Below are 11284 nucleotides of genomic sequence, written 5' to 3'. Positions count from 1 at the left end.
GCGGTATCACGTGATTTCTGAGGCCTACACAAATCACAAAATCACGCTGTGTGTGTATCTCCCATAATGATGATTTTTTTCAATGTTACACCCTTCCTAAGTGTGTCTATGATTGTGACCTAATTTATAAGAGTCCGTATCACATTATCTATAAATTACTTCAATTTTAATCTGATAAGTTTTGTAGGTAAAACATTTCCTGCTGTCCCTCGTTTACTGGGAAAAAATTTGAAACTGACTTTACATTCCGGTCATTCAGAATACTATTTCCTAATTTGTTGGGACCCTCCCCCTCCCTATATAACACTATAGAACACAGCAGTGTCTACATGTATATGGAAATACACTCGGATTAAGAGGTCACGGCTATACGCGAACCAACTGTGACATCATTAACAATCTGAATAAAATTAGATAATTTGATTTGCTCATGTATATCGCTACACATGAAATTATTCCACACAAACATGAAAATATGTCCCTCTATAATACTAGAACGAAGATCAGTCTTATATCCCAAGATGCAGATTAGAGTTAATCAGAAAATCATTTGAACCCGACTCTGTAAAACAGTGGAATTTATTTAGTGTAGAAGCTAGAAAAGCCATTTCAATCAGTTCATTTCGCAAAAATATAAAAACAGGCATTACAAGACCACCATCATATTACTCTTTTGAAAAACCGATACATCAACATGGATAACATACAAACTAAGACATAACTGTATACATCATTATGATCTTTATAAACGAAATGATATTATTACAATTTCTCCATTTTGTAAATGTTGACATATTAACGAAGATATTTATCATCTCGTTTTCGCTTGTAAAAATTATTCTAGATAAAGCTAGATAATCTTTTTAATCGCCTTTTCATGATGGACTTTGTCAATATTGATATAAAATTGTTATTATGCGGTGGTGTTAATTTGCCTCTGCAAACTAATGTAAATATTTTTTCAGTTGTTCATTAATTTATAGAAGAAACTTGTAGATTTGTTTAATCATTGTACATTTTACCTGTTAATTATTACCTTGCATGACATATTGTAATATTTCAGGAGGGTGACTTGTAAGTTGTTAGAACTTGTTCCCAATCCTTTTGATTTGATAGACAAAATGTGTTCAAAACAATCGCTACACAAAAATGAGCGGATAATAGAATCTAATTGTAATTATACCGAGAGAAAGAAATCTAGTAGCTTATCCTTGATGAATAGAATTCGAAAATACCCCCTCCCCCATTAGCCTTGTAATGTATCATTGAAAAGGTTTCCTCAAATAGAGTCCAAAAATGGTCCCACCTCCGGCTGGCGTTGTCCCGAAAAATGAAAATAGAGAGAAAGTACCCGTGTAATAGTTTTGGAAAGGTTTGAATGAGCAGTATTAAGTATTGCATCGTGTCGCGTACCTAAAACAGACAGGAAATTTACTCATGGGTCCTAATGAGGTTGTTTCTTGGTTTCTTTTTTATTTCTTTGTTATGAAATGACTTTTGAAATCAATAATATAATTTTGGACTAACCTTGGGACACTGCAGCTAATGTTGTAAACAGGAACATCAAATTACAATTTTCCTTCGAAAATCACACTTTGTGTGAGATCTTTAGGCGAGATCTTGGAAAATCACACTTTGTGTGAGATCTTTAGGCGAGATCTTGGAAAATCACACTTTGTGTGAGATCCTTGAAAATCACACTATAGGCGAGATCTTGAAAAATCAGTTTGGGCGAGATCTTGGAAAATCACACTTGATCTTCACTACTTTTGGGCTAGGTTCAAATCCCACTGGGATTAATATTTTTTCGTTTATATATTGTCTTCAAAATGACTTACATGCTCACTATTGTTTAACAAGAGGCCCATGGGCCACATCGCTCACATGAGTCACCTTGGCCCATATCTGAAGACTTTCCATATATATTTGCATGTAAAACCTTAGTCCCCATTATGGCCCCAACTACCCCTGGAGGCCACAATTTTTGCAAACTTGAATCTACACTACGTCAGAAAGCTTTCATGTAAATGTCAACTTCTTTGGCCCAATGGTTCTTGAGAAGATTTTTCCTATATATTTGTATGTAAAACTTTGAACCCCCCCCCCCACTTGTGGCCCCATCCTACCCTCCGGGGGCCATGATTTGAACAAACTTGAATCTGCACTATGTCAGAAAGGTTTCTTGTAAATATCAGCTTTTCTGACTCAGTGGTTATTAAGAAGAATGTTTTAACTATATATTTGTATGTAAAACTTTGATCCCCCTTGTGGTTCCATCCAACCCCCAGGGGCTTTGATTTGAACAAACTTGAAACTGCACTATGTCAGAAAGTTTTCATGTAAAAATCAGCTTTTCTGGTTCTTGAGAAGATTTTTCCTATATATTTGTATGTAAAACTTTGATCCCCTATTGTGGCCCCATCATACCCCCCGGGGCCATGATTTAAACAAACTTGAATCTGCAATATGTCAGGAAGTTTTCAGCTCTTCTGGCTCAGTGGTTCTTGAGAAGAAGATTTTTAAATGACCCCACCCTATTTTTGTGATTATTTCCCCTTTGAAAGGGACATGGTCCTTCATTTGAACAAACTTGAAAGCCCTTCACCCAAGGATGCTTTTGGGCAAGTTTGCCCAGTGGTTCTGGAGAAGAAGTCGAAAATGTGAAAAGTTTACAGACGGACAGACAGACAGACGGACGACAGACAAATTGTGATCAGAAAAGCTCACTTGAACCTTCGGTTCAGGTGAGCTAAAAACTGAATTCAGTATTTTTCCAGTGTCTTCAAATAGTTATAGAAAATTCTAATGTAAAGACAGAAAATAGAGTCATTTTCATGTACTACCCTGATCTGAGACAGTTAGTATATCTTTCCTACAACAAATATCACGACTGAATACATTGTATGTACCTAAACTCCATCAGAGCAGAAGAGCTTCCTGACATAATGCAGATTCAAGTTTGTTAAAATCATGATCCCCAGGGGTAGAATGGGGACACAATAAGGATAAAAGTTTTACAATCTTTAAAAGAAGTTTACATTTACATATTACTAGATATCCTTGTGATGGTAAACTTGATATCATTGCGATAGTACATCATTGTTTCTTCAAAACAATATTTTATTATACACGTATAATACATAAAAGGATTGGACAAAAGGCGTTGCCTATACGTAAGCCCTCTCCATAAACATAGACAACATTGTGATGACAAACTAGACAACATTGTGATGACAAACTAGATATCACTGTGATGGCAAAGTAGATAGCACTGTGATGGCACAAAAGCGTCCCGCTTTGTGGCATTCCATATTAAATAGTTCAACAAAGTCCAAACAGTGGAACAAGTCGGGAAAATTTAAAGTGTTTGCAAGGACGGACAGATGGATACACAGGCTGATCAACGCAGGGCACCCGCCTATACACGGGGCACCCGCCTATACACGGAGCACCTGCCTATACACAGAGCACCCGCCTATACACAGGGCACAGGCTGATCAATGCAGGGCACCCGCCTATACACAGAGCACCCGTCTATACACAGAGCACCCACCTACACACAGGGCACCCGCCTACACACAGGGCACCCGCCTATACACAGGGCACCCGCCTATACACAGGGTACAAGCTTATCAATGCAGAGCACCCGCCTATACACAGCACCCGCCTATACACAGGGCACCTGCCTATACACAGAGCACCCGCCTATACACAGGGCACAGGCTTATCAATGCAGGGCACCCGCCTATACACAGAGCACCCACATATACACAGGGCACCCGCCTATACGCAGGGCACAGGCTGATCAACGCAGGGCACCCGCCTATACACAGAGCACCCACCTATACACAGAGAACCCGCCTATACACAGGGCACCCGCCTATACACAGGGCACCCGCCTATACCCAGGGCACCCGCCTATACCCAGGGCACCCGCCTATACACAGGGCACAGGCTGATCAACGCAGGGCACCCGCCTATACATAGAGCACCCACCTATTCACAGGGCACAGGCTGATCAACGCAGGGCACCCGCCTATAAACAGGGTACTCGCCTATACACAGGGGCCCAATAATCTACATCCATGCCTGAATGAGGCACAGTTAGTCAGGGACCCAATAATCTAGATCCACACCTGAATGGGGCACTCTTAGTCATGGCCCCAATAATCTAGATCCACACCTGAATGGGGCACTGTTAGTCAGGGCTCCAATAATCTAGATCCACACCTGAATGGGGCACTCTTAGTCATGGCCCCAATAATCTAGATCCACGCCTGAATGAGGCACTGTTAGTCAGGGACCCAATAATCTAGATCCACGCCTGAATGAGGCACTGTTAGTCAGGGACCCAATAATCTAGATCCACGCCTGAATGAGGCACTGTTAGTCAGGGACCCAATAATCTAGATCCACGCCTGAATGAGGCACTGTTAGTCAGGGACCCATTAATCTAGATCCACGCCTGAATGAGGCACTGTTAGACAGGGCCCCAATAATCTAGATCCACACCTGAATGGGGCACTGTTAGACAGGGACCCAATAACCTAGATCCACGCCTGAATGGGGCACTGTTAAACAGAGACCCAATCATCTAGATCCATGCCTGAATAAGGCGCTGTTAGTTAGGGACTCAATAATCTAGATCCACGCCTGAATGAGGCATTGTTGATCTAAATTATAGGTCCATATTTTATTGAAATGAGTCCTTGATCAAAAGCATTAAGTGTCCATGTATATACAAAATGAAAAGCTCTTTGATAAACAAACTTTAATTAAAATATTTTGTTCATCAACATGAAAAATAAACATTTTTCAGAGACCTCGTGTGATCTCTGACCAACCAGAAATGCCCTTTTACCAAACAGTTTACCTTCCCTATGACCAGCCTCCTGGCCACACCGAGGACAAACTATAAACTGCAAGAAGACCACAATGCACAAACATTTTCCTAAATGTGAAACAGAACTCTGTAAGTCATACATAATTCAGGACATCAGAAAATTCTACACGCAACAAATACAAGTCATGTGATCCTCTAGTCACGTGATCCTCTAGTCACATGATCCTCAGTACAGTAGAAGGAAACGGACACGACAGGAACATCGCTATAAAAATAACATGGATACAAAACTTTCTATCAAAATGGAAAATGTACAATTTGCAATCAAAAATATTCTAATATGTATGTGCATGAACAATTTCAACATACAATATATTCGAAACACATGTACATCCTACAAATAACGGGAAACACATGCACATCCTACAAATAACGGGATACACATGTACATCCTACAAATAATGCGATACACATGCAGACATTAGACACCATGACAAGGTTTATTTGCTTTAAGTCCCAATTCTAATCAATACATTTCATGTAGTCAGAAATTTTTGCTACTGGAATTCCAATAACTTGAAATATTTCTCCCAAAAAGGTGGCTGGTAGTGAAACAGATTTCTTTGTTCTGTAAAGTTATATAAAGTGATTAAAAAAGATAAAAACAAAAATTTGTCCGTAATGTTGAAATTTCTTTCCACTTACTTCTCACACTTTCTTACTGGACACTAAAGACTGAAATAATCACAACCAACATGTTGCAAATACCGAACATATCGTAAATACCGAACATAAGGTAAATACCGAACATATCGTAAATACTGAACATATCATAAATCCTGAATAAGTGGAACAGAACGCACACAGCGAATAAACAGAAAACATCAAATCCTGAAAAAAACCAAAAAGATTAAAAAAATCATGTCATAAAGCCTGAAGATACAGTAGGCCAGCACAATCAACTGAAAGTTTGGAACATTTAGAAATCATAACAAAAATCTCCCTTATTTCTTCACAAGGAACCCCCCACCCCACCCCCACATCATAAACCCCTGACTTGGCAGATGCAACCAAACCTTTACAGTAATTCTGAAAAGCTTACATCCTGCCTGTATGCTTGCAGTTTAAAAACAGAGTCACCCAAAACTATATCATGTAGGATGAAAAATAGTAAACATATCTTGTATCTTTACTGCAGCCGTAACTCTATATGGAAGAATCCGAATTAATTTCACATTTTGATAAAAAATTACACTCCATTATACAGCATGTGAAAGCTTCTTGCCATATAGGAAGAGGCTATCTCTTTAACACAGACAAAATATGTCTATATTCACACCAGTGTAATTATTACACAAAGACCAGTCTCCCCACACAGACACCGCTACATACATTTCATAATGTAAATAACTCCCTGCATACAGACCTACACTCTTAAATAGATATATATTATTGCACATTACTCTGTTTGGAATAAATTATTTTTAAGTCGCGTTGTATCTTACACTCCCATCACAACATCTAATTGCTAACTTATCCCCATCGTCTGTGGTATTTATTATTTCTTCTTGATAGGTATGCAAGTTAAAATTCTTTAATACTATTGAAGTGCTTGAAGAGGAATTTCTTTGATATATAAATAAACACACACATTACAGCATTCTGTGCACATTTAACAATGTATCAATTCCTGCCATGAGATGGGTGTGGTCCTTGTAAACTGTAAAACACAATAAACCTATAACTAGAACACTTTTTCAGATTCCAGCAGTCTCCCCTCCCCCCATTAGGTTCTGTTTTAAATCCACCCACTAGACTTTGTCTCAGATCCACCCACTAGGTTCTGTCTTAGATCCATCCACTAGACTTTGTCTCAGATCCACCCACTTGGTTCTGTCTTAGATCCATCCACTAGACTTTGTCTCAGATCCACCCAATAGGTTCTTAAATCCACCCACTAGGCTCTGTCTTAGATCCACCCACTTGGTTCTGTCTTAGATCCACCCACTAGTTTCTGTTTTAAATCCACCCACTAGGTTATGTCTTAGAGATCTGCCCACTATTATCTGTCTTCATATAAGATCCACCCACTAGGCTCTGTCTAAGATCCACCCACTAAGCTCTGCCCTGGATCCACCCACTAGACTATGTCCCTTACTGGAGCTGAGGTAAAATCCAAACTATTTGTTGCACTCCTCCAGATAAACCCAAAATATCCACAGTCACTTCCATGGAGTGTGTTTATAATATTGTACCAAATATTGCACATATACACAACAATTACTAGAAAAATATGAAATATATATCAGAATATGAAAACACCTCAACAGCTAGAGTTCATGTATAAATATAGTCCTTACAACATAAAATAACATTTGTGTTAGATAAATACTACAATCTATAGATTTAATATAGTCCTTACAACATAAAATAATATTTGTGTTAAGATAAATACCACGATCTAATAGATTTGTTTTTACATGAACATTGTACATAGACATAGGTAAAGCACAGTACCCTTTTTGAGTGCATTTTTATATCATTCACATGACAGAGAGTCACATGGATTGCATATTAGAAGTAGGTGAGTAGCATTTGTTTGGCACATGTTCATAAATTCAATAACTAAAGCAATTCTGAACAACACTACCGGAACAAAACCATCATCTAAACAAACACCATTGTTTACAGCAGTGATTGATTTCTCAACAACTATTGTTATAAATCAGGACTTTTCTCCTGTTTAACACATCTTTTTTTTAACACATTTTTTTTTTATAACACATCTTTTTTTCCATAGCTTTAAAGTTACATCCCTCATTCTAACAATGTATGTGTTCTGTTAATAGTTTTATCCATCTAATTTCACAATGAAGACCCCTGTTACAATAGATTTAACATAATTAACCCTCTATACATAAACTGTTTAATCCGCCTCCTCACAATGGTAAATTCTATGTTTAAAGCTAGTGATGGTTTTTAGTATGATTATCAATGGTCCACATTGTAAACTGTTATAAAAATAACCTACGAAGTGAAACGCACACTGACACAGAGTACGTTGTTGCTTTCCTTCCTCCTGTAAAGATTAACATACCCAAACATATCATGCTGGGAATTAACATGATTTAAAATACATACACGTGTACTATAGTGTACTATAGTTTGTGTAACACGCTGTGTGCTGCGACCGTTCTCCCGACTGTTCACTCTCTCCACTTTTCATTGTTCTCTATCTCCAGTGTCTGATCTCCTGAACACACAGCGACCGATCTCCTGAACACACAGCGACCGATCTCCTGAACACACAGCAACCATGGCACCGATACTTGAGAGTCTCCCCATACACACAGTAAATAACAGTCAGTAACACACTCTGTGTGTACCCCCCCCCCCCCCCCCCCCCCCCTCAATCCAGTGACAATCACTGACACACTACGTGTACCCAAGGCGAGACATGGCCATCTTCTTTCTTAATCTCACAACTTCATAGAAAGCATCTTTATCTGTAATGAAAATACTATAAGTAAGATTTTTTCTAACCACAGGGGCTTGCTCCCGTTAAACAAAAATTCTAAAGAATACTTAATTTTTTTTAATGGGAGCAATAAATAATTATGGATACCGAAATTAACTAATCTTTTTTCACTTTGGGAACAAATAGGACGAATTTTCCTTAACATCATTATATAGGTGTTTACTGATAATACAGTACAGGTAAAGAAATACTGCGCATTATTTCAATTTTGTGAGACATTATTTTTACACAGTACAATGAGGTAGTTATTCACGAGACGCAACTCTCGCGCATCATTATGTATTGCTTCTGTCTTCTATGTGTAAAGGTTAATTTGTAAGAACTGAATTTTCGCGAATAGCTTGTCTCATGAAATCATGTGGAGATACTGTTCTTACGAATAAAATATGATTTACAGTGCCATATATACTCGCCTATAAGTCGGATTTTTTGGGAGTTAAATTTTGGTCCAAAACTCTGTCTGACTTATAGAAGTGTCCTATGAAGATTATAGTATTGTTCTGGATGGTGTAATGTATAGCCTAGTATTTTTTAAACAACAAAAAGAAGGTCAAAATAAACAAAATAGTAACGGTTAAATTTGCTGAGAATAAAAAGTGAAATATCAATGTCATATCCAAAAACATTATTGGAACACGGATAAATACATAAGAGTATTGATATGAAATTGATTTATTGGGGGGAAAATGTCAAATATCGGCGCATTTCTCAAAATATTATTTGAAACACAGGTAAAAACATTAGAGTATTGATTTGAAATTGTCAACCAATTTTTGAAAAAAGTTAGACCGACTTATAAATGGTTCAATGGGAATTCCCTCCAAAATAACCTAAAAACTATACAACCGACTTATAAGCAAACCGATTTATACGCGAGTATATACAGTACTAAATTTCCAGTGAATTGGAAAACAATTTCTGTTTGTGGAGAAGTGTGCGATCAATATCAAACTAAACTTTTGATTAAGTATCCTTACTTTCACTTTTGACTAATCCTTGGTTAATGTATCGAATGTATGTATAGAAATCACAAACAGCGGCAATCTGAAAAAGAAAAACCAAGGTACAGTGTACATATAGAAATCACAAACACTCGGCCATCTGAAATAATGAGCACATGATATGAATAAATACAGCACACAACAACAATCTGAATGACAGTTAAATGGCTTCAGTGTACACAATCATCATAATGAGCAGAATTTAACTGTTAGGCCATGCCAATTTGTAATCTACTTCGTCGGATTCGCCGCTTCTATTTGTAATAAATCCAAATTATAATATTATCAAAATATAATATCTGCCCGCGTGTTCAAAAATATCCATAAAATATATTCGACTTTTTTACAACAAGCGCACAAATGACCTTGATGTATGTGCTGACAAATGACAGAAGCGCGGGCTCGCGAGAAATTTCCTAACAGTGTAATATGGTGTTTTAAGTTATTCATAATGTTTATCTTAATATGTATTGATACTTCATAACACTGGATTGGAAGTTGTTCCTTATGCTGCAATCGAACTGGAAGCCGATGAAACTTCTGAAGTGCTATTCGATGACACTATTTAGAGAACATCAACAGCGTACAATTAAATAATTATATCATTGTCTAAAGTCTCTCTTGAGAATATTTCACTCACATGAATATGTTACCATTGCCGGTGAAGCATACATGCCAACTTTCCCGATTTCTGCGGGATTTTCCCGATTTGAAGCAACTGAAAAGGCAAATCCCGATATCCCGATATCCTGATCGGGATTGCAAAAATACCCCGAAATCACGATTTTCTAAAAATATCTCCCATTTTACGACAACAAACCCCCATTTGCAACCAGAATTGGAAATCCCGTGTCATTTCTGAACTGGCCAATCAGAAATCGGGACCATAGTCAGCCATTGCTGTTTACCTGTGTCGCATGGTGTCGGGTTGGTCTGCCTGTGTTGTGGTGTTTATTGGACAGTACGAAGCATGTTTTGATAGTAATTAATCGGGAAGACGGATTTCAAATTGACATATCCTTTACACAAACGTGAATGACAACGATGATAGTGTCACCACCAAACAATCGGACATTCCGCCTCTCGCTGACAGCATCCAAAATTTGCAATAAAGTACGTCAAATATATATTTTTTCCAACTATAATAATATAGGCTATCCAAATCTATCCGTCTATAGCGATGTATTATATAGTCTATATAGTATAGTATTCATTAAATATACTTTGTGATGCGTAATTCGCACAAGTCTGTACTGAATTTTTTATTTAGCAAGTAGCCTTAATTTACAAGTAAAACGGAATATTTTGATGTATTTTTTTCCTGGTAATTATTTCAGATGTCATGGGTGCAAAGGTTTTGTTCGCAAACTTCATAGCAGGGCAGATCACTCCTTTTCTGGTTGCAATGCAGATTATTCCACCAGTCTCTGCAAGCCCATGTTTACAGACAAGCAAGATCGCCTTTGCAGTCGTACCGAAATGCATGTGCTTTAATTTAAATTTTGATATATAGACCGGCCAATGTTTATCGTATGGTGTTAAAGGATGTAACCTTAAATATTATTTGATAATATGTATGTGACTTGTTGGAGAAGATTTTTTGCTGAATAGATGATTTTAATAAAATATTTATGTATATCTTTCAAAGTTTTTTTTTTATATAGTTAATGGTCAAACACATTTGATGTTGTGTTAATATATGATACATTAACAATGATTTGATTGATATTTTATTTGAAAGGACAAATATTTATTTTCATGCTAAAATGTCGTGAATTTTGAGCTTTGAAAAAAGGTTGTCGCGTGCAAAATCCCCTATGGGGATTTTTAAAAGTTGGCATGTATGGTGAAGGACTGCAAAATTTAGGCCTATGCTCAGCGCTTATGGCAGGGAGGGATCTT

At 37.4% G+C, this 11284-nt stretch overlaps 1 protein-coding gene across 5 annotated transcripts in view; it reads right to left on the bottom strand.

Annotated features, from left to right (window-relative positions):
• Positions 1-4756: 4756 nt before the first annotated feature.
• LOC125674921 (rab-3A-interacting protein-like) overlaps positions 4757-11284 on the bottom strand; it is a 34661-nt gene continuing 28133 nt past the window's right edge. For all 5 annotated transcript variants that reach the window (XM_048912288.2, XM_048912289.2, XM_048912290.2 and 2 more), the window contains 2 exons: positions 9359-9425; positions 4757-8349 (listed from right to left, as the gene is read on the bottom strand). In XM_048912288.2, the coding sequence (XP_048768245.1) occupies positions 8279-8349; positions 9359-9425 (138 nt within the window). In that variant the 3' untranslated portion in view covers positions 4757-8278. The remainder of the gene's footprint in view (positions 8350-9358; positions 9426-11284) is intronic.

The sequence above is a fragment of the Ostrea edulis genome, chromosome 3 (assembly GCF_947568905.1).
Source record: "Ostrea edulis chromosome 3, xbOstEdul1.1, whole genome shotgun sequence".
Classification (NCBI taxonomy): domain Eukaryota; kingdom Metazoa; phylum Mollusca; class Bivalvia; order Ostreida; family Ostreidae; genus Ostrea; species Ostrea edulis.
Note: the sequence above shows the minus strand (reverse complement) of the source record. Positions and strands in the feature narration are given on the sequence as shown.